At 47.2% G+C, this 23,202-nt stretch overlaps 1 protein-coding gene and 1 pseudogene across 2 annotated transcripts; both read right to left on the reverse strand.

The window, feature by feature from the left end:
• Positions 1-1,553: 1,553 nt before the first annotated feature.
• LOC129533150 (MORF4 family associated protein 1 like 2-like) lies at positions 1,554-2,753 on the reverse strand (annotated as a pseudogene).
• Positions 2,754-17,803: 15,050 nt separating this feature from the next.
• Positions 17,804-20,447, reverse strand: MRFAP1 (Morf4 family associated protein 1). Of its 2 annotated transcripts, XM_019025423.4 has the most exons (3): positions 19,826-20,447; positions 19,276-19,706; positions 17,804-18,804 (listed from the first exon to the last, which is right to left on the reverse strand). In XM_019025423.4, the coding sequence occupies exon 2, from the start codon at positions 19,669-19,671 to the stop codon at positions 19,288-19,290; it is 384 nt and encodes a 127-aa protein (XP_018880968.1). In that variant the 5' UTR covers positions 19,672-19,706; positions 19,826-20,447; the 3' UTR covers positions 17,804-18,804; positions 19,276-19,287. The 2 variants fall into 2 exon arrangements, with proteins under 2 accessions (XP_018880968.1, XP_030865812.1); XM_031009952.3 differs by having other exon boundaries at positions 19,276-19,937.
• Between the last annotated feature and the right edge of the window lie 2,755 nt (positions 20,448-23,202).

A 23,202-nucleotide genomic window follows, 5' to 3' on the forward strand; every position in this document is an offset into this window, starting at 1 on the left:
TTCTTCTTTCTCCTCCTCCTCTGCCTCCTCCTTCTCCTTCTCCTCCTCCTCCTTCTTCTTCTTTCTCCTCCTCCTCCTCTGCCTCCTCCTTCTTCTTTTCTCCCTTGGCTCCTTGAAACTCAAACCTTAAGGAGATTGAGTATTTAAGGAGATAACCTCCTTCTTCCTCCCAGTCCCAGTGGGAGGATGAGGACCTATCTTCAGTGGAAGCTTTGCTCCAACACACCACTTCTCCCATCGTAAAGAAAGGAGAACTTTGTTTCTCCTCTGGATAAGCACTAACTAGCAAACCCAGATGGCCTAGAGAGGTGGATCAAACCTGTTTTTTCACCCTTCAGTGCTTTTCCCCTAGCACACTCCAGCCTTGAAAAAGTCTCCTGCGTTTTGCTTTGGCAAAGCTCAGTTTAGTTCACGCTGGACTCTCTTCCCTGTTGCAAGTCACTACTGAATAAAATCTGTCCTTACCATTTTGACTAGTCTCCTGGCTTTCCTTGTCTTTGACACTGTGAGTCAGAATTCACTGTCCTGGGGTGAAAACTGCAATTCTGCCAGCAGAATGCCACCTCTGGCAGAAAAGGGCAAGCAAAACACTCCAAATTCCCAGCAAAATTTAGAAATGTTCAATAATGGCCTTACGTTTCACACATTTTTTTTTTTTTTTTTGAGATAGAGTCTCACTCTGTCACCTAGGCCAGAGTGCATGGGTACGATCTCAGCTCACTGCAACCTCCGTCTCCCGGGTTCAAGCGATTCTCCTGCCTCAGCCTCCTAAGTAGTTGGGATTACAGGCGCCCGCCACTGCACCCAGCTAATTTTTATATTTTTAGTAGAGATGGGGTTTCGCCATGTTGGCCAAGCTGGTCTCGAACTCCTCGCCTCAGATGATCCACCAGCCTCAGCCTTCCAAAGTGTTGGGATTACAGGCATGAGCCACCCTGCCCGGCCTGTATTTTGTTTTTTTTTAAATTACAGACGGTGACTCAATCTGCCCAGGCTGGAGTGCAGTGACCTGAACACAGCTCACTGAAGCCTTGACTTGCCGGGTTCAAGCAATTCTCCTGCCTCAGCCTCCCAAGGAGCTGGGACCACAGGTGTGTGCCACCACATCTGGCTAATTGTTTTTTATTTTTGGTAGAGAGAGGTCTCACTATGTTGTCAAGGCTGATGTCGAACTCCTGAGCTCAAGTGATCCTCCTGCCTCAGCCTCCCAAAGTGCTGGGATTACAGGCATGAGACACAGCGTCCGCCTCACACACTTTTAAATTTTGTTCTCCGCCTGATATTTAGCTTTACGGCATAAAAGAAATGGTTTAACCCCCTTAGCGACATGGCAGCTCTATGCCCTTTATTGTTCTACTGCTAAAGGTCTTTGGGTTTCTGTTTCTCCTTTTTTTTTTCTTTTTAAGAAATGAAATTATTTTCTTTTACCTACGTAAAAAGAGTAAACCTTGGCGGAGAGCGTGGCACGGCTCTACGCACCCCTCCCTGCCTGCCCAGCGCCTTCCACGCGGGAAACTCCCCGCCGGTCTCGGCTCCACCCCGCGCTGCCCCGCTCAGCAGCACTCGCAGCCAGCGATCGGCTGGTGCAGCTCCACGATCCGCCTGCCTATCCGCGCCGCCTCCGCGGCCCTCCTCTCTGCCTCGGCGCACAGCCTGGCCACCAGATCCTCCGCCTCCGCGCACGGGCTGGGTGCTGGGGCCCGGGCGCCCTGCTCCTCCGCCTCCATCTCGCTCTTGATGGCGTCGAGCAGGCTCTGGATCTCCAGCAGCTCCCTGCGGGCCCACTAGTGCGCCCGGGCACGCTCGCACTCCAGGGAGGCCAGGTCCTCGCCGCCCACGCGGGGCGCGGGGCCACCTGGGTCTTTGCGGGGCTCTCGCCTGGTCCGTGTCCACGTCAGGCAGGAGAATAGGGTCTGGAGGTAGGGAAATTAAGGCCGATTCCTGCTGACTTCCTAAAGCTGAATCAAGGGAAAACACCAAGGTCTGGGGCGGAGAATCTGAGGCTGATTACCTCAAACTTCCCAAACCAAAAGGAAAAGCACCATCTCCCCACTGCGAGTAGTAAAGCATCAAAGGCTACTCTCCCTACAATTCTCCTCCCAGATGGAAAGGGAGCGTGCCTTGGAGTGGCCAAGAGCCATGCAGGGACCGTCCCTTCATCCGCATAGGGCGCCAGTTCACCCCAGCCTTTAGTCACAAACCAAAACCTTCATCCACATAAGAGGTAGCTGATAAGAACCTCAAATGAAGTACTTAAAGCCCGGAAAACTTTCTAACTGGCCCTTGAGCTGCTTGCTCGGGCCCGCTCCCACCCTGTGGGAGCTTTCTCGCTTTGGGAAATTGCTGCTTTCCCTGCTTCTGTTCCTGCGTTTCATTCCTTTGTTACTTTGTTTGTGCGTTTTGTTCAATGCTTTGTTCAAAAGGCCAAGGACCAGGACGACCCACTCAAGGCCCTCCTCACGGTAACGCAAGGCCACAGCGCCGCCGCCCCTTCCCGCCCCGGGCCAGCCGGGCACCCACCAGCCGTGCGCGGACACCTCGCTGTCACACGCGACAAGTTCTTGAAGTTCCTTTTTAGTTTTAATAAAATTTTACTCTAAAACTTTCAGCTCTAAAACAGCGAAGGCCACACCCAAATGGCCTTCCCGCTGCCAGCCGCCGCGGGGCCTCCTCGAAGCTCCTTTCACGGCAGCTCCAGGTTGCCACGCGCCCACGGGGGTCTCGGGCGGGGTCCCGTATCGTGCAGGCGCCATGGCGCGCTCTCGTCCCCCTTCCCCCACGCGCCCTTGCCTGCGCGGGCTCTGGGGTGGAGTCTGAGAGGGATTCCAGGGTTGGGGTTTTAACAGTCAGTTGCGAGTGATTTTTGCACCAGAAACGGAAGGTTGCACCGAATACCGTGACCCAGGGCCACGAAACCCACGGCTGCACCTCAAACCGTCCCCGCCTCGCCAGGGAACCGCTGGCTTGTCTCCGCCGGCCCGACACAGGCCAGGAGAGGTTTTTGGAAACAAAATTGTTACCAAACAGTGGCATTTCCCAGGACAGCTCTTTGAGGGTAGAATCTGTCCGCACGTCTCCGCCAGGGTTGGCTGCCCAGCAGGTGCTCGGTACATTTTGTTTACCCTAACGAATGCTGTCTGGAGGGGGTTAGAAGATATGTTAAGGCCCGGCACGGTGGCTCAGGCCTGTAATCCCAGCACTTTGGGACGCCGAGGTGGGCGGATCACCTTCTGAAGTCAGGAGTTTGAGACTAGCCTGGCCAGCATGGTGAAACCCCGTCTCTACTAAACGTACAAAAATTAGCTGGGGGTGGTGGCGCATGCCTGTAGTCCCAGCTACTCGGGAGGCTGAGGCAGGAGAATCGCTTGAACCCGGGAGGCGGAGGTTGCAGTGAGCTGAGATCCAGCCATTGCACTCCAGCCTGGGTGACTAGCCTGAGACTTTGTCTAAAAAAAAAAAAAAGATACGTTCATATTCCTGGTCTGTGGCCCACAAACGGGCTAATGGTAAAGATTGGGGAGACCCTGCTTGCACAAGTGCCCCAGATTGGAAACTCAGTTCTCTAGGGGTGAAATGGAGCTGGTAGGCCCTGTGACTGTGAGAGAAGTGAGAAAAAAAGGCATGACAGTGCATTGTACAGTTGCCAAAGCACCAGGCAGAGGCAGGTGGCATCGCTACTATGACAGTCATTAGACTACACAGTGCATTCAGAGTCATGTGGGAACTACATCCAATATTCGGACCCTGGCTTCACAACCTGCTGGCTGGGGGACTGAGGGCCAATCAGCCTGAGGGTAGCTCTCTTGGCCTGTGCCACCACCTGAACTTAGTGGAGTTGGGTACCATCACCTCTAGGGAGGTGTGGCAGGCAGAGTGACCCCCATAGAAGTCCACATCCTAATCCCTGGAACCTGTGATTGTGTTATAAATTATATGACGTATTTTGTAATTATGAATATATCATATTACATGGCAAAATGGATTTTGCTCATGTAATTAAAGTTAAGGGTCTTAAGGAGAATGAATAGCCTGGATTATCCAGGTAGGCCCAGCCTAATCCTGAGCCCTTAAAGTGAAAAACACTCCTAGGCTGGAGTCAGAGATAGAAAACGAAGGCAGAAGAGAGATTTGGCAGAAGAAATCTGTGCTATTCCAAGCAGGAGATGACTGGTCCTGCCTGTGCTGACTCTGAGATATACGGGGTTTGGACCCTAGCTTCACAGCTTTGTGGCTGGGGCAGGGCGGGGCGGGGGGTTGGACAATGAGGAGGATTTGACAAACCACTGCTGGTTTTGAGACACAGGTGGCCACATGTAAGGACAGGAGAGAGGGCTCTAGGAGCTAAAGGTGGCCCCCAGCTGAAGCCCAGCCCGCAACCACAAGGAACTGGATTCTGCCAGCAACCTGAATGCACTTAGAAGCGGTTTCTCTCTGGAGCCTCCTGATAGGAGCCCAGCCAGCCAACACCTTGATTTTGGCCCTGTGAGACCTAGAGCAGAGAAACCTTCTAAGCCATTCGTGACTTCTGACCTTCAGGACTATGATGATAAATGTGTGTTATTTTGAGCTGTTAATTTGTGATAATTTGTTGTAGCAGCAGTTGAAAACTTGAAGTTTAGTCTGCAGAAAGTCTAAGGATGGATAAAAATGAATGAAGACCCTCAAAGCTGTGCCCCCACCTTATTATTCTCCTCTGGGTTCTCCTAACCCTAATTCTAACCCTATCTTCTTTTTTTTTATATACTTTAAGTTCTAGGGTATGTGATCACAACTTGCAGGTTTGTTACATATATATACATGTGCGATGTTGGTGTGCTGCACCCATTAACTTGTCATTTACGTTAGGTATATCTCCTAATGCTATCCCTCCCCTCTCCCCACCAACCCTACAACAGGCCCCAGTGTGTGATGTTCCCCTTCCTGTGTCCAAGTGTTCTCATTGTTCAATTCCCACCTATGAGTGACAACATGCGGTGTTTGGTTTTTTGTCCTTGTGATAGTTTGTTGAGAATGATGGTTTCCAGTTTCATCCATGTCCCTACAAAGAACATGAACTCATCCTTTTTTATGGCTGCATAGTATTCCATGGTGTATATGTGCCACATTTTCTTAATCCAGTCTATCATTGATGGACATTTGGGTTGGTTCCAAGTCTTTGCTATTGTGAATAGTGCTGCAATAAACATACGTGTGCATATGTCTTTATAGCAGCATGATTTATAATCCTTTGGGTATATACCCAGTAATGGGATGGCTGGGTCAAATGGTATTTCTAGTTCTAGATCCCTGAGGAATCACCACACTGTCTTCCACAGTGGTTGAACTAGTTTACAGTCCCACCAACAGTGTAAAAGTGTTCCTATTTCTCCACATCCTCTCCAGCACCTGTTGTTTCCTGACTTTTTAATGATTGCCATTCTAACTGGTGTGAGATGGTATCTCACTGTGGTTTTGATTTGCGTTTATCTGATGGCCAGTGATGATGAGCATTTTTTCATGTGTCTTTTGGCTCCATAAATGTCTTCTTTTGAGAAGTGTCTGTTCATATCCTTCTCCCACTTTTTGATGGGGTTGTTTTTTTCTTGTAAATTTGTTTGATTTCTTTGTAGATTCTGGATATTAGCTCTTTGTCAGATGAGTAGATTGCAAAAATTTTTTCCCATTCTGTAGGTTGCCTGTTCACTCTGATGGTAGTTTCTTTTGCTGTGCAGAAGCTCTTTAGTTTAATTAGATCCCATTTGTCAATTTTGGCTTTTGTTGCCATTGCTTTTGGTGTTTTAGACATGAAGTCCTTGCCTATGCCTATGTCCTGAATGGTATTGCCTAGGTTTTCTTCTAGGGTTTTTATGGTTTTAGGTATAACATTTAAGTCTTTAATCCATCTTGAATTAATTTTTGTATAAGGTGTAAGGGAGGGATCCAGTTTCAGCTTTCTACATATGGCTAGCCAGTTTTCCCAGCACCATTTATTAAATAGGGAATCCTTTCCCCATTTCTTGTTTTTGTCAGGTTTGTGAAAGATCAGATGGTTGTAGATGTGTGGTGTTATTTCTGAGGGCTCTGTTCTGTTCCATTGGTCTGTATCTCTGTTTTGGTACCAGTACCATGCTGTTTTGGTTACTGTAGCTTTGTAGTATAGTTTGAAGTCAGGTAGTGCGATGCCTCCAGCTTTGTTCTTTTGGCTGAGGATTGACTTGGCAATGTGGGCTTTTTTTCTAACCCTATCTTTTTATACATTTTGGTGGATTCTCTTTAATATTTCCTCCAGAGTGTGTGTTGCAAATATCTTCTCCCAATTGAAGCTTGACTATTTTCTTTTAAATGGACTTTATTTTTTAGAACAGTTTTAGGTTTATAGAAAAATCGAGAAGATAGCACAGAATGCAGCTCAACTTTTCGCTTTGATGATGGTTCCTTTGATTAGCACCATATTTTAGCTTAAAAATTGACTGCAAAAAAGTAAAATAAATTTATTATAGTAAAATGTGCATAGTAGATTTACCATTTAACCATTTAAGGGTACAGTTCAGTGGCAGTAAGTCCATTCAAATTGTGCAACCATCACCACCATCTGCCTCAAGAACTTTTTCATCCTCCCAAACTGAAACTTTGTCCCCATTAAACATTAATTCCCCAATCCTCCCTCCCCCAGCCCCTGGCATCCACCATTCTACTTTCTGTCCCATGAATTGGACTGTTCTGGCTTCTTTAAAAATTGAAGTGAAATTAATGTAACATAATTACCCACTTTAAAGTGTACAATTAAGTGGTATTTAGTGTATTCACAATATTGTGTAACCACTAGCTCTCTCTAGTTTCAAAACTTTCTCATCTTTCTATAAAAATACCCAGTACTCAAGGCCAGGTGCGGTGGCTCACGCCTGTAATCCCAGCACTTTTAGAGGCCGAGGTGGGCCGATCACAAGGTCAGGAGTTCAGGACCAGCCTGGCCAATGTGGTGAAACCCCGTCTTTACTTAAAATACAAAAATCAGCCAGGCATGGTGGTGGGCGCCTATAATTCCAGCTACTTGGGAGGCTGAGGCAGGAGAATCGCTTGAACCTGGGAGGCGGAGGTTGCAGGGAGCCAAGATTGCATCATTGCACTCCAGCCTGGGCGACAGAGTGAGACTCCATCTCAAAAAAACAAAACAAAACAAAACCCAGTACTCATATAATAATCACTCCACATCCTGCCTCCCCTTACCCAATGGCCAATACTCATCTCCTTTCTGTCTCTGTGGATTTACCTGTCTGTACATATCATAGGTGTTAGTCTGCTAGGGCTGCCGTAACAGAATACCACAGACTGGGTGTTTAAAACAACAAAAATCTACTTTCTCATGATTCTGGAGCCTGAAAGTTCAAGATCATGGTTCCAGCAGGGTTGGCTTCTCCTGAGGCCTCTCTCCCTGGCTTGAAGATGGCCTTTTCTTTTTCTTTCTTTCTTTCTTTTTTTTTTTTTAGACAAAGTCTGACTCTGTCACCCAGGCTGGAGTGCAGTGGTATGATCTTGGCTCACTGCAACCTCCGCCTCCCAGGCTCAAGCGATTCTCGTGCCTCAGCCTCCTGAGTATCTGGGACTACAGGCATGCCCCACCACACCAGCTAATTTTTGTATTTTAAATAGAGACGGGGTTTCACCATGTTGGCCAGAATCGTCTCGAACTCCTGACCTCAGGTGATCCGCCGCCTCATCCTCCCAAAGTGCTGGGATTACAGGCGTGAGCCACTGTGCCTGGCTATACTTTGTTAATTTTTATGGCTGAATAATATTTCTTTGTATGGCTATTCCGCAGTTTATGAATGAATGTTTATTCATTCATCAGTTGATTCCGTTGGTGGCCATTTGGGTTGTTTCTGCCTTTTGACTAGTATATGCTGCCATCAGCATTCATGTATAAGTAAAGATTTTAGTTTTGGTGAAGACAAAATATCAGTCTTTTCTGCTTTTTGCTTTTTGTCTTGTAAAGAAAGCCTTTCATGCTCTGAAGCCATACAAATTTTCCTTTAGGTTCTCTAAAGTATTTAGTTAGATAATTAGTTTTTTATATCTGTGGGTTACTCCATCTGAAAATAATTTTTTTGTGATGTTTGTGGCAGGGATCTAATTGCAGTTTCCCCCACATGTGTAGCCATTTGTCCTAGCCCTACATGCTGACTGTTTTTGTTGGTGGTGGTGGTTTTTTTTTTTTTTTTTTTTTTTGAGTCTTGCTGTGTCACCAGCCTGGTGAGATCTTGGCTCACTGCAATTTCCACCTCCCGGATTCAAGCGATTCCCCTGCCTCAGCCTCCCAAGTAGCTGGGACTACAGGCATGTGCCACCATGCCCAGCTAATTTTTTGTATTTTAGTAGAGATGGAGTTTCACCACGTTGGCCAGGATGGTCTTGATCTCCTGACCTCGTGATCCGCCCGCCTCGGCCTCCCAAAGTGCTGGGATTACAGGCATGAGCTACTGCGGTGGGCCCATGCTGACTGTTTTATCCATTCTTTCTGGGTTGCTGTGTAACGTGTGTCAGGTATCATACGTCCATATTTGCTTATATCTGTATCTGGGCTGTATACTCTGTTCCACTGGTCTTTACCTATCTCTGGGCTATTACTCCATTGACTTAATTACTGTTAGCTTTATAATAAATATTAATATTTGGTAAAGTATAGCAAGGCCTCCCATCTGGTGCTACTGCAGGAATATCCTGGCTTTCTGCTTGTCCATCTAAATTTCAAATTTGTGAGTTCCCTGCGCTCCTCCCCACACCCACCAGACTCAAGAGATCTCCTGCCTCAGCCTCCAGAGTAGCTGGAATTACAGGTATTTGCCACCACATGCAGCTAATTTTTAAATTTTTTGTAGAGACTAGGTTTTGCCATGTTGCCCAGGCTGATCTTGATCTCCTGGGCTCAAGTGATATGCCTGCCTCCACCTCCCAAAGTGCTGGGATTACAAGTGTGAGCCATTATGCCCAGCCAAATTCATGGTTTTTATTTTTATTTTAGTTTTAGAGACAGGGCCTTGCTCTGTTGCCCAGGCTGGAGTGCAGTAGTGCAATCATAGCTCCCTCCAGCCTGGAACTCCCAGGCTCAAGCAATCCTCCTGCCTCAGCCTCCTGAGTAGTTGGGACTACAGGCATGCACGACCACACACAGCTAATTTTTTTTTTTTTTTTGGTAGAGATGGGGTCTTACTATGTAGCCTAGGCTGGGTTTGAACTTTTGGCCTCAAGTGATCTTCCTACCTTGGCCTCCCAACATGCTGGGATTATAGGCATGAGCCACTGTACTCAGCCCTCAAATTAATTTTTTTGTAAATTCAACCCAAACAATCAAAACAGACCCATCTGAAGAGATTTTTATTGGGACTGCCTTGATTCGTGGGAGCAGTTTGGAGAATAATTATGATACTAATTTTCTTAATCTATTTTATCATTATTTAATGTATTTCAACATAATTTTATGCATAATGGTTTTTCACATATTAAAAATTTAATGTATACTAATATATATTTTCCAACCATTTATACTGGGTTGAATAATGTCCCTGCAAAATTTTTCTGCCCAGAACCTTAGAATGTGACTTTATTGAAAATAGGTTCTTTGCAGACCTAGTTAAGATGAGGTTAGACTGGATGAGAGTGGGCTCTAAATGCAATGACTGGTGTCCTTACGTGAAGACAAAGGGAAGAAGGCCATGGGATAATGGAGGCAGATTGGACTGACGCAGCCACTAGCCAAGGAATGCCAAGAATTGCTGACAATTACCAGAAGCCAGGGAGAAGCAAGGAAAGATTCTTGCCCAGATGGTTCAGAGAGCCCATGGCCCTGCCAACACCTTAATTTTAGACTCCAAACTATGAAAAAACAAATTTCTGTTTTAAGCCACTTAATTTGTGGCAGTTTGTTATGGTATCCCTAGGAAACACACCATTAAAAAAAAGTTTTTGGGTTCTATTATCAGTGGTACCTTTCAGAAAATATATTTCGTCTTCGTTTGCAGTAAAGAGAAACACTACTGATTTTTATTGATTTTTGTGTCTAGAAACCTTGAAACTCTAGAAACTATCATTAATGTTGGCAGTTTAGATTCTTTTGAATCTATGATGTCTCAGAGACATCATATCGTTGGAATATAACTGATGCAGGACAAATTGGGGCTTAGCCTGGGAGGGTTCTTGGCTTCCTCCAGGAAGGAATTCAAGGGTGAGCCAGTGGTGGTAGACAGCAAGAGTTACTGATGCAGCAGTGCACAGTAGCAGCACAGGTGGTGTGCTCATAGGCAGTGAGCCCAGAGGAGCTGCTCAGGGCAGTTCTGCAGTCATATTTATGCCCACTTTTAATTACGTGCAAATTAAGGGGTAGATGCCAGGTGCGGTGGCTCATGCTTGTAATCCCAGCATTTTGGGAGGCTGAGGTGGGTGGACTGCTTGAGATCAAGAGTTTGAGACCATCCTGGCCAACATGGTGAAACCCTGTCTCTACTGAAATACAAAAATTAGCTTGGTGTGAGGTGGCTCATGCCTATAATCCCAGCTACTAGGGAGGCTGAGGCAGGAGAATTGCTTGAACCCAGGAAGTGGAGGTTGCAGTGAGCTGAGATCATGCCACTGCACTCCAGCTTGGGTGACAGAGGGAGACTCTGTCTCAAAAAGTAAAAAAAAAAAGGCTGGGTGCAGTGGCTCACTCCTGAAATCCCAGCGCTTTGGGAGGCTGAGGTGGGCAGATCATGAGGTCAGGAGTTCGAGACCAGCCTGGCCAACATAGTGAAACCCCGTTTCTACTAAAAATACAAAAAAATTAGCTGGACATGGTGGCAGGCACCTATAATCCTAGTTACTCGGGAGGCTGAGGCAGGAGAATCGCTCGAACCTGGTTGGCAGAGGTTGCAGTGAGCCGAGATCGCGTCACTGCACGCTAGCCTGGGCGACAGTGCAAGACTCTGTCTCAATAAAAAGAAAAAATAAATAAATTAATACAATAAAAAAATTAAGGGGTAGATTATGCAGAAAGTTCTAGAAAAGGGGTGGTAACTTCTGTGTCATTGGGTCATCACCATGGAAAGGGGCTGTAACTTCTGGGGGTTGCCATGGCAATGGTAAACTGATGGCACTGGTGGGCGTGTCTCATGGAGAGGTGCTTCCAACTCTTCCTTGTCTCAGCTAGTCTCAGTCTGGTCTGGAGTCTAAACCCCGCCTCCAGAGTCGAGTCCTGCCCCCTACCTCATAACGACAATAGTTGTGGTGGTTTTAAAAATACGTCCACATGATAAAAAGGAATTTGAAAAGATTAAAAAAATATATCCACAATCTTCTTGCTACTCATCTCTTCAGTAGGTGGAGCATAATTCTTCTCTCCTGGAGTATGGGCTGGCTTGCTTCTAACACACAGAATAGGGAGGAAAAGGGAGGAACGGGAAATACGTGGTGCCTATGGCTTTGGGGATCATCAAAGGTCTTGCTCTCTAGCAGAAACTACTTTGCCTCCTTCCCTCTAGGTCCCTGGCTTTTGCTTCAGGGAGACTTTATTATCTATTATCTTCTCAGGCCTTGTATGAAATGTGCCTCAGAGGGTGCCCCCTCCAGGGGCTTTGCAGTTTCTGAAGCCTTCTTCATGCTGGTGCAGGTGCTGGGGCTCAGCACTTCCTTCAGGGGCTGAACAACCCCAAGTTTTAGCAGACTCACCTTGGAATTTCTTTGGCCATATATTTTCTTCAAAACCTTCGTATGACTTTGGGAGACTGAGGCAGGAGGATTGCTTGAGCCCAGGAGTCTGAGACCAGCCTGGGCAACCTAGGGAAACCGTATCTCTCTAAAAAATAAAAATAAAAAAATTAGCCAGGTGAGGTGGTACATGCCTGTGGTCCCAGCTACTGGAGAGGCTGAGGCAGGAGGATCGCTTGAGCCTGGGTGGTTGAGGCTGCAGTGAGCTGTGATCAGACCACTGCACTCCAGCCTGGGCAAAGCAAGACCCTATGTCTCAAAAAAACAAAAGCAAAACAAGAAATAAAAACACAAACAAGGGGGCCGGGCACAGTGGTTCACGCCTGTAATCCCAGCACTTTGGGAGGCCGAGGCAGGCGGATCACAAGGTCAGGAGATCAAGACCATCTTGGCTAACATGGTGAAACCCCTTCTCTACTAAAAATACAAAAAATTAGCCGGGCGCGGTGGCGGCTGCCTGTAGTCCCAGCTACTCGGGAGGCTAAGGCAGGAGAATGGTGTGAACCCAGGAGGCAGAGCTTGCAGTGAGCCGAGATCGCACCACTGCATTCCAGCCTGGGCAACAGAGCAAGACTCCATCTCAAAAAAAAAAAAAAAAAACCAAAAACACCACAAACAAGACCGCCTCAGATGCTTCCTGCCTGTTTGCTGTCAGCCAGCCCCAGTGTGCAGGCAGCCACAGCCCAAATCTTGTGAAGATGCCGGCATTTTCCTCACTGCGCTCTGTCCTTCCCCTGCTTTCTCAGTGGTGTCCCTGTGGAGCCAGTGGCCTTGACAGGAAGGTGAAAGTCATCATCTGGTGTTTGCCCACGTGACTGGCACTCACTTTCTGAGGAAGGACCTTTACTGAAGATGCTTGAGAAAGGTTTGGGGCCTCAGTCTCATTTCCCTGTAAGATGGCTTCTTTTGGAGCCATCTCCCGTAACTCTTTGGGTTTGGGATGCAGAACCCCTTGCCTGTGAGGCCCCAAATGACCAGCAGTGGTGCCTCTCCAAGCTCATTCATAGAAGCTACTGCAGGAAGCACAGTTGAGTGACAGTCTCCAACTGCCACATCTTTGCCTCCATAGCAATCACACCAAGGCCATGCCTGTCCTCCCTCAAAGAGACTAAATTCAGGACTAAACTTACTAGCCTGTTACTGCTGTTTCTCCCATCGATGAACCAAGGAGAACTCAGCCTAGGACAAGTTTCCAGTGATGTTCTCCACTCCTCTTCACCCCCAAACCTGTTCCTGGGCCTCCAGCATGTGCCTGACTTCTTGGAGGAGCGCTGCCCTCCCCCCACGTTACCCCTGAGAATAGTGCTATTTCATCCTCAGGTCTGTGAGGGAAAAGCCACTCATTTCTATATGTCCCTTGTGTGTCAATCAGAATTTGGGGCAGTGTTCTCCCAGGCCATGTCCACACTCTACTTCCCCTCCCTCTTGTCCAAAATGGTGCTCCTTGGGAGCACTCCCTGGTCATCTGACTGCCCTCTCCCTCTTCTCACCTCTGTCATCCTCCAATCTCTTTTCATCCCATTGGAGTCCCGTCATTCACTGCAAACTTGGGCACCTGGCTCCTGGCTTTCCCCTCCACCCCAAGCCCTGCCATCGTCCTGAGCGAATTCCATGCTCACACAGCCACCAGCCCCACACCTGGGCCCTCATATCCAAGGAGCTCCTCCACCCTGCTTGGCCATTCACTCCCAAGAGTGACTTGGGGCTTGTTATTGTCTCAGACCTGGCCTACTTAATATCTCTGTGCCTCATTGATAAGATGAGACTAATTTTAATAACAGCATCTGCCCCACTGAGGGGTCGTGAAAGGCTTTTGAGGAATTGTAGGTAACTGGCACATAGTAAATGCTTCACAGGTGTTAAAACAAGAATTGATCTGAGGCCCCAGAAGCACGTAGCTCACAGGATGTCATCCACAGATACATTTTATTTGACAATCAGAGTTTTTAATATGATAAATTGTTTTCCAATATCAGCCCTCCTATTTTCTGGCCACATCCCATCCTCCAGGTGACACTTTCACTGTAGTCACTAACATGCTGGGATCTCCATTCACTTTACCAGCTACTTTCGCCTATTGCTCTCCTGCTGTTCACCTCCATACTTCCCACTCAGAGTACATCATGTATTGTTGCAGTGATGTCCTTGTCAAAACCCTAAGCTCTTTTTTTCTTTCTTCACTCCTCTCTGGCAAAAATGCAGTCCTGATGAACCCAGTATCTGCCCCAGGCAGTGGGTGAGTGCTGTAAGGAACCATCACCAACAAGGCTACAGGAAAGCCCAGGGCTTGGGGAAAATCTAGTTTCAGCTGTTAAGAGTTGGTAAAGAAATGTTCTTTGAAGAGGCAAAGAATAATATGGATTAATTTGGGAATAATGGAATGCAGGATTTTGTGAACCATGGAATAGAGTTTGAAGGAGGAAGCAATGGGGATATAAACCAGTAAATAGGTACCACAGAGCATTATGGAAATCAGAGAAGGGGAAAAGAGAATTGACTCAGGGAGGGTCTAACATATGCTGGGCTGTGTATTAGTCTGTTCTCATGCTGCTATGAAGAAATACCTGAGACTGATAATTTATAAACGAAAGAGGTTTAATTGACTCCCAGTTCCACGTGGCTGGGGAGGCCTCAGGAAACTTACAAACATGGCAGAAGGGGAAGCAAACCTGTCCTTCTTCGTATGGCGGCAGGAAGGAGAAGTGCAGAGCAAAGGGGGAAAAGCCCCTTGTAAAACCATCAGATCTCATGGAAACTCACTATCACAAGAACAGTATGGGTGTAACCACCCCATGATTCAGTGACCTCCCACCGGGTCACTCCCAGGACAAGATGAGATTTGGGTGGGGACACAGCCAAACCATATGAGGCATTGACTGAAGCAGGCACTGGATGGATTTTGTAGATTTACCAGGCCACAGTGTTAACCAGGGTAACAAATCCCCATTTATCTCTGGAAGATGGTAGGAACTCAAGCCACTCCATGTTTACCTGCTGCCTGGAAGGGGGAGAATGGCCAGGAGTAGGAGTTTGAACTAGCGCTTTCTTTCACCTTGAAGTCATTAGAAGGCAGAGGAAAGTCAAGAGCTCCACGTGAAAGCCAGAGACAGAAGATAACCTGTTAGACAATGCCTGGGCTAGTGGGAGGGATGTGATCAACGGGCCTCAGGTAGAAGGGAGAACAACCCTTTCATCAAAACACAAGGAATGGAAGAAATAATGAGTATCTGTATCAGTCATCTTAGTCTAAGTTGTTATTGTAACAAACAATCCCCAAATCTCAGTGGCTTAAAACAACTAAGGTTTTTCCTTGTTTGTGGTATATACTCATCATAGATTGGTAGGGAACTGTGGTCATTAAGCTCAGCCACCATCTGGAATGTTGCTGGTTCCTGTGCCAGAGGGAAGAGACAGCTCTGCAGGGTGTTGCTTTGGAGGTTCTGTGTTGGATGCAACAGATGTTAAGTTTCCTTTGTAACTCATTGGCCAGAATTAATCACATGGCCCCACCCAACCCCAAGGGGGCCAGAAAGTGCCATCTTACTCTGTGCCTAGAAGGCAGAGAATTGGAATTTATTTGGTGAACAGCACTAACGACTTCTACATTTTAACCCAGAAAAGCTTCATTGCTCTCTGAGGTTCTTTCCAGCTCTGCCATCCTGTAATACCAGGACTTTGGGAGGCCAAGGCAGGTGGATCACTTGAGGCCAGGAATTCAAGACCAGCCTGGCCAACATAGTGAAACCCTGTCTCTACTAAAAATGCCAAAAATTAGCAGGGCATGGTGGCACCCACATGTAATCCCAGCTACTCGGGAGGCTGAGGCAGGAGAATTGCTTGAGCCCTGGGAGGCAGAAGTTGCAGTGAGCCAAGATCATGCCACTACACTCCAGCCTGGGCAACAGAGTTAGAACCTGTCTCAATAAATAAATAAATAAATATGGCAACTCCAGCCAGAAAATTTAATGACTGTACAGCCACGTAAGACTGTCTCTCAGAATGCTTCTTATCACATTCTTTGCTTAGAAAATGCAAGATTGGATTGCTCCTCCAATTGCTAGCAAGCCAGGAGTATGAAATTCAGGAGCTGGGGCAATTGGGAATTAGTGGCTGCATTGCAATTGTGACCAGAATCATAAAAAAGAGGAACTAAGGAGTTACTGGAAAGATTTTAGGACAATAGTTTTCAAACTCTGGCATAAGAATGAACACTATGCAGCCTTAAAAAAAAAAGAGTGCAGGTTTAGATGTTAGATAGGAAGAGAGTTCCAAGTAAACAAATGAAGGACATGAACAGATTATACAGTGTGCTACCATTAATGTAAAAAACAAAACAAAACAAAACAAAACAAAACAAAACAAAACAAAACAAAACAGGTGGACTGGGCGCAGTGGCTCATGCCTGTATTGCCAGCACTTTGGGAGGCCAAGGTGGGTGGATGGCTTGAGCTCAGGAATTTGAGACCAAAATGGCCAAGATGGCAAAAACCTGTCTCTACAAAAAATACAAAAATTAACCGCGGAGGCTAAGGTGATCCCTTGAGCCCAAGAGTTCAAGACCAGCCTGGACAAATAGTGAAACCCCACCTCCACAAAAAAAAAAAAAAAAAAAATTAGCCAGATATGGTGGTGTATGCCTGGTCCCAGCTACCAGGGAGGCTAAGGTGGGAGGATCACCTGACACCAGGAAGTCAAGGCTGCAGTGAGTGGTCACAACACTGCATTCCAGCCTGTGAGACACAGAGACCCTGTCTCACCAAAAACAAACAAACAAAAAAAAGTAGAAGCCGTTCAAACACATTAGTATTTGTAAGGATGTATAAGAAACTTCTAGTTTTCTGGGAGGGGAACTGGGAAGCTGGGGAGAGATGAAGGATCACTTTCGTGTCATTTATAAATATTACTCGTTGAAAACAATCGACTCCCCAATGCAATGTGGTATCCCAGAACAGAAAAAGGGCCTTAGTGGGGAAACTGGTGAAAGCAGAGAGAAGTCTAGTTGGTAGTGTTGTACCAATGTTACATTTCTTGTTTTGGCAAATGTACGAAATGTAGTTTTCGTGGTTGTTTCCCAGTTCATAATTCCATCCTATACATTTCTTCTCCCTCCTCTGTGTGGAACTCACACAGAAAACCTTGAACATCTTCCATTTAGTTTCCTGTGCCTAGCATGCCTCTCCTGCTCTTCCCGACCTCGGAAGCTGTGCTCCTCTTTCAAGGCCAAGCTCTGAAAGAGTTACTTACTCTGGAAAGCTTTCCTAGACCTCCCCCTCAGTGTTCTCCTGGGACATGCTATCTTTATTAGCGCTAGGGACACATGGCTTTGTTTGATTTCTACCAACTAGGTTGCCCAGAAAGTGGACTCCAAGATGAAAACTAGATGCACGTTTTTTAGGGATTAACACCTGTGGAAGAGAAGGAATGCAAGGCTGGGACGGGGGAGGAGGTGGGCTGCGTGATGCAATCCTAACAAAAGCCTCAGCAGACCCCACAAGCTCAGAAGCCACCATGTCCCTCAAACTTGTCCCAAATTGGGGTAAGAGAAATAGCGACCTGAGATTTCCAGCCCATTACTCACTAGATGTAGGCTACCCAGGAAAAAGGGCATGACTTTGGCTAATGCAGCTCTCCTCTGAAAAGGCACTGCCCAGAGTGCTAACCAGCTGAAGGGTGTTTGTCAGCAACACTTCTAGCAGCTGAGGGAGAAAGGCTTCAATCTGGAAGGAGGGTGGGGTATCACATCTCCTCTATGTCATCCCTCACCCTGCAACTGTAATCGCTATATTCCCAGTGCAAGGCCTAGAAAACAATGTTCCAATTGGAAAGACTGAAGGTGCTTTGGCTCTCTGAAGGCAGAGGCCTGGACCACAGGATTACATGTGGTTTCTTCCCACACTAAGAACCAAGTGTGTTTCTTCCTCACCCGGTTCCCAACAGCAGAGAGAGATAAAGCTTCCCTCTGATTAGAGGCTAAGAGCCTCAGAAACCGTTAAGATGTTCACCCTCCATCTGACAGAACAATCTGGGAGACAGCAGATTTCATTCTTAAAGGAGTAACATTTCTCAATAACCTTTTAGGTCTTTCGTCTTTTCAGGCAAATGAATACTTTTATTAACATGGTAAGTTTTTTTTTGTTTTAACATGGTAGGGTTTTGACCTCAAATATTTGTTAGGTCTGCTACTCAAATGAACTTACAGCTGGACAACGTATGAACCTTGAAGATGCCTCTTCCAGTCCAGTTTAGGGTCCAATGCAGACAGTTCCATACTCTCATCCCCGAGCCCCTCAAGGGCCTTTGCCAATCTTTCATTTTATGCCAAGTCCTCTAAAACGCATCAGGGTATTACATCAACTTGTACAGAATATCAAGATCTTATCTTCTATTTTAGGTTCCATGTCAAATAAAGCTGAGTTAGGTTGTCCAAACAAACTCACCAGACAGGTTACATAAGATAGTGTACCACAACAAATTTAAATTTTGAACAAAATACATCTCTCCTCCTTTGGTCTCACACAGAAATTAAAGTCTCCAAATACAGACAATACTTCCATTCTCCAGCTCTTCTCCAGATTCACGAGTCCCAGCCAGGTCGGCCCATCCACACTCCCCGTTGAAGTCTGGTCCTTTCTTCAGTAGTTGCTGCATGGAGTCGTCTTCCAGAATTAATGCAGCTCCTTCAGCACCTCCAGAGCTGGAGAACTCCAACTGTGAGTCTCATGTGTCACACACAGACCCAAAGTTCCAGGGAGCTATCAGGTCACACAAGATATAGCAAAGCACCTCAAAAATTTAGAAATAACAACCAAAGCCCGGGAACAAATGTGACTGCTGCAAGAGCTTACAATCTAGGCCCTAATTCCTGTATGTGAGAGCATTTTCAAACAAAATTACTTCCCAAACAAAAACACGTTAACAATCGAAACTCATATTGAGGTCATCAACCACAGACCATAGCAGAAAACGTAGTGTTAAGTGAGACAGAGCATAGACAGAGGAAAAAAGAGAAAACAAAAGGCTCTCTGGTTTCGGCTTCTCCAGGGTGTCAGCCAATCTCCACCAGTTGACCAGAATCCACTGGCTGTAAACCTAAAGCACAATGGGAAGAAATTCATCATCGAGAGGTTAATCCCAGGCACAACGACCCCCAAACCCTCACGAACGCCACTGTGCAGGACGCCACCTCTTCTGGCCACCACCTGACTCACTCCAGTCTCTAGCAACGTTGACTTGTCCAACGTCTTCCCCGAAAATCCTCTATTTCCACCCCCGCTTGCTGGATGGCCCGGGACCTCGCCCGTTTCTGTTTCCTTGGCGACTCTGAGATTGATGACCCTTCCACTGAACACGCATCACGCCCAAACTCGGCCACTCTGGTTATCCCACGCCGCCACCGTCAAAAAACAAAACACGAAGACGGGGCCCAGATCCGCCCTGACCCGAGCACGCCTTTATTCTCCCGCCCCACCCCCGATTCCGGTGCATCTCGATGAAATCATCGCTCTCGAAGAGCGGCCAAGCTGGGGCCGCTCCTCGGCCTGGCGCGGGTGCCCGACTTACCGCCGACCGCGCTCACGACGACTCGCTCTTCTCTATCCGCCGGACCAGCTCCACCAGCATCTCTGCCATCTTCGCAATCTCCTTGGCCTTCTCCTCGGCCTTCTCGCACCTCTTGGCCGCCCGGCCCTCGGCCGCGTCGCCCGGGTTCTGGAGGTGGTTGAGGGCGCTCTCCTCCGAGGCCTCCACCTGCGTTTTGATCTGGATGAGCATATTGTCCATCTCCCACAGCTTGCTCCGGTTCCGCAGGTACGCCCGCCCGTGCTCGCGCGTCAGCGACGCGATGTCCTCGCGCATCTCGTTGATGACCGGGAGCAGAAACTGCTCGAAATCCTCCTCGGGCTCCAGCACCTCCACTTCCTCCGGTTCCGCCAGCTCGACGATGTCCAGGGGCCGCATCTCTTCCCACTGCCTCGGAACCGCAATAGCGATGTCTGTTGGAGAGAGAAAACCGACACTCGCTATGCTTAGCAATAGAGAGCCCGAATATTCCTGAAAACTTTTACCCTTTTTCAACTTTTCTTCTCAGAGAAGCCACGGACAAGCGACTTACGCGCAGAGTAACGGCGAACAAAATGGAGTCCCGGCAGTCAACCAGAGCTCTGCGCGTTGCGGCCCCTTTCACGACACAGCTGGGCCTCTTTACGGTCGCGGGGGGCGAGCTGCGGGCGCGCGCACGTCTAGAAAGAGAGGCACCGGCGGCGACGTCGCGGCCGCACGGACGCGCACGCAGGCACGCGCAGGTACGGGACCGCACGCTCTCGCTCGTTCCTGCTTTCCCGTTATCTCTGTGCGTCACCCCTGTTTTACCCTGTGTTTGGAGGGTGGCCTCTTCTGGGTGTTTCCCTCCGAGAGGGCTTCTTGAGCACGCGAGTTTACATTTTTTAAAAAGGCCTCCCACACTTCCCAGGCGCGGTGGCTCACGCCTGTAATCTCAGCACGTTGGGAGGCGAGGTGGGTGGATGGCTTGAGGTCAGGAATTCGAGACCAGCCTGGCCGACATGGCGAGACCCCGTCTCTACCAAAAATACAAAAATTAGCTGGGCGTCGTGTTGCACGCGTGTAATCCCAGCTGCTTGGGAGGCTGAAACAATCGTTTGAAAACGGGAGGCGGAGGTTGCAGTGAGCCCATATTGCGCCACTGCTCTCCAGCCTGTGCATCAGAGTGAGACTCCGTCGCAAAATAAATAAATAAAATATAAATGAAAATTAAAAAGGGCTTTCCACACTAGAAGAGGAGGATCCTACGTGATAATGCAGCTACCCCAGGTGGACGCTTAAAGCCCCTTCCTTTCACGCAGGGGGACCTGAGTCCCCTCAGCCGTTTTATTTACTTTTTTTTTTTTTGGAGACAGAGTCTCGCTCTATCGCCCAGGCTGGAGTGCAGTGGCACCATCTCGGCTCACTGCAAACTCCGCCTCCGGGGTTCACGCCATTCTCCTGCCTCAGCCTCCCGAGTAGCTGGGACTACAGGCGCCTGCCACCGCACCCGGCTAATTTTTTGTATTTTTAGTAGAGATGGGGTTTCACCGTGTTAGCCAGGATGGTCTCGATCTCCTGACCCCGTGATCCATCCACCTCGGCCTCCCAAAGTGCTGGGATTACAGGCGTAAGCCACCGTGCCGGGCCTTATTTACTTATTATTATTTAAAAAGTTTTTTTTTATTGAGGCAGGGTCTCGCTCTGTCGCCCAGGCTGGAGTCCAGTGGTAGGATCATGGCTCACTGCAGCCTTGATCTTCTGGCCTCAAGTGATCCTTCCACTTCGGGCCTCCCAAAGTGCAGAGATTACAGGCATGAGCCGCGCGCCTGGCCCTTTCTGCCTTTTTAAAGAGTAGTTTTCCTTCTTCCTTGGATGACAGTCAGAAGGGTCTGGGTGTCTTTTCACCAAACCGGCCTCCCCACACCCCAGGGTGGAGCCTGGCTGCTCCGTCCTGAGGCCCCAGCAGACCCATGTTCAGTGTGTGGTGCAAGGCGCTGTCCAGAGCCTCTGAGCCCTTCCACTGGATCCTAGGCTCTTTGGGGTCTTAGCTCTGTGGCCCTAATGCCCTAACGCCCTGGGCAGAGCTTGGCGCATATTGGTAAATTTGCCTTAACATCCAGTCAAAACAGAATGAGGAGAGATACGTTAATTTCCTAGCTTGTTGTCCCATTCCCAAACATCAATAAACTTTTCAGAAATCCAGCTTACATAAATCCCATGGATTTGGCTTCCATTTTCCAGGTAAAGGGACACATCACAGTTTTGACTACAGCAGAATTAAGGATTCAGAGAAACGTAAGTATATGTTTTGTTTTGACTTTTCTCAGGTTCTTTGTATTTTGGTTGCTCTTGTAAAAACCCAACTTTTGGGCTTACTTGTGTGAAAGGAAAATAAATCTTGGGACCCCATAATCACTAAACCAAAGGGGACAGTCCAGCTGGGAACTGCATCAGGCAAACCTGCGTCCCATTCTATTCCTAAAAAAGATAGCTACTAAGATTAAAAACTACATACCTCCCTCACAAGGAAATTCCTTGTGGACAAATGACAGAACTCAGAGCCACCCGTCTGCTCACTGAGATAGATGCATCTCTGACTGCCTCCTTTGGAAAGGCCAATCAGAAACTCAAAAGAATGCAACTGTTTGTCTCTTATCTACCTATTAACTGAAAGCACCTGCCCTGCTTCAAGTTGTCTGGCCTGTCTGGACCAAACCAATGTACATCTTACATATATTGATTGATGTCCCATGTCTCCCTAAAATGTATAAAACCAAGCTGTACCCCAACCACCTTGGGCACATGTCATCAGGACCTCCTGAGGCCATGTCATGGGTGTGTGTCCTTAACCTTGGCAAAATAAATTTCCTTTTTTTTTTTCATGTTTCTTTCTTTTTTATTATTATTATTATACTTTAAGTTTTAGGGTACATGTGCACAATGTGCTGGTTAGTTACATATGTATACATGTGCCATGCTGGTGTGCTACACACATTAACTCGTCATTTAACATTAGGTATATCTCCTAATGCTATCCCTCCCCCCTCCCCCCACCCCACAACAGTCCCAGAGTGTGATGTTCCCCTTCCCGTGTCCATGTGTTCTCATTGTTCAATTCCCATCTATGAGTGAGAACATGCGGTGTTTGGTTTTTTATCCTTGCGATAGTTTACTGAGAATGATGATTTCCAATTTCATCCATGTCCCTACAAAGGACATGAACTCATCCTTTTTATGGCTGCATAGTATTCCATGGTGTATATGTGCCACATTTTCTTAATCCTGTCTATCACTGTTGGACATTTGGGTTGGTTCCAAGTCTTTGCTATTGTGAATAGTGCCGCAATAAACGTACGTATGCATGTGTCTTTATAGCAGCATGATTTATAGTCCTTTGGGTATATACCCAGTAATGGGATTGCTGGGTCAAATGGTATTTCTAGTTCTAGATCCCTGAGGAATCGCCACACTGACTTTCACAATGGTTGAACTAGTTTACAGTCCCACCAACAGTGTAAAAGTGTTCCTATTTCTCCACATCCTCTCCAGCACCTGTTGTTTCCTGACTTTTTAATGATTGCCATTCTAACTGGTGTGAGATGGTATCTCATTGTGGTTTTGATTTGCATTTCTCTGATGGCCAGTGATGGTGAGCATTTTTTCATGTGTCTTTTGGCTGCATAAATGTCTTCTTTTGAGAAGTGTCTGTTCATATCCTTCTCCCACTTTTTGATGGGGTTGTTTGTTTTTTTCTTGTAAATTTGTTTGAGTTCATTGTAGATTCTGGATATTAGCCCTTTGTCAGATGAGTAGGTTGCGAAAATTTTCTCCCATGTTGTAGGTTGCCTGTTCACTCTGATGGTAGTTTCTTTTGCTGTGCAGAAGCTCTTTAGTTTAATTAGATCCCATTTGTCAATTTTGGCTTTTGTTGCCATTACTTTTGGTGTT

Source organism: Gorilla gorilla, chromosome 3, assembly GCF_029281585.2.
Source record: "Gorilla gorilla gorilla isolate KB3781 chromosome 3, NHGRI_mGorGor1-v2.1_pri, whole genome shotgun sequence".
Classification (NCBI taxonomy): Eukaryota; Metazoa; Chordata; class Mammalia; order Primates; family Hominidae; genus Gorilla; species Gorilla gorilla.

Excerpts from the sequence above, each read along its gene's own strand:
- MRFAP1 (XM_019025423.4), bottom strand. The coding sequence starts at position 19,671 with ATGCGGCCCCTGGACATCGTCGAGCTGGCGGAACCGGAGGAAGTGGAG.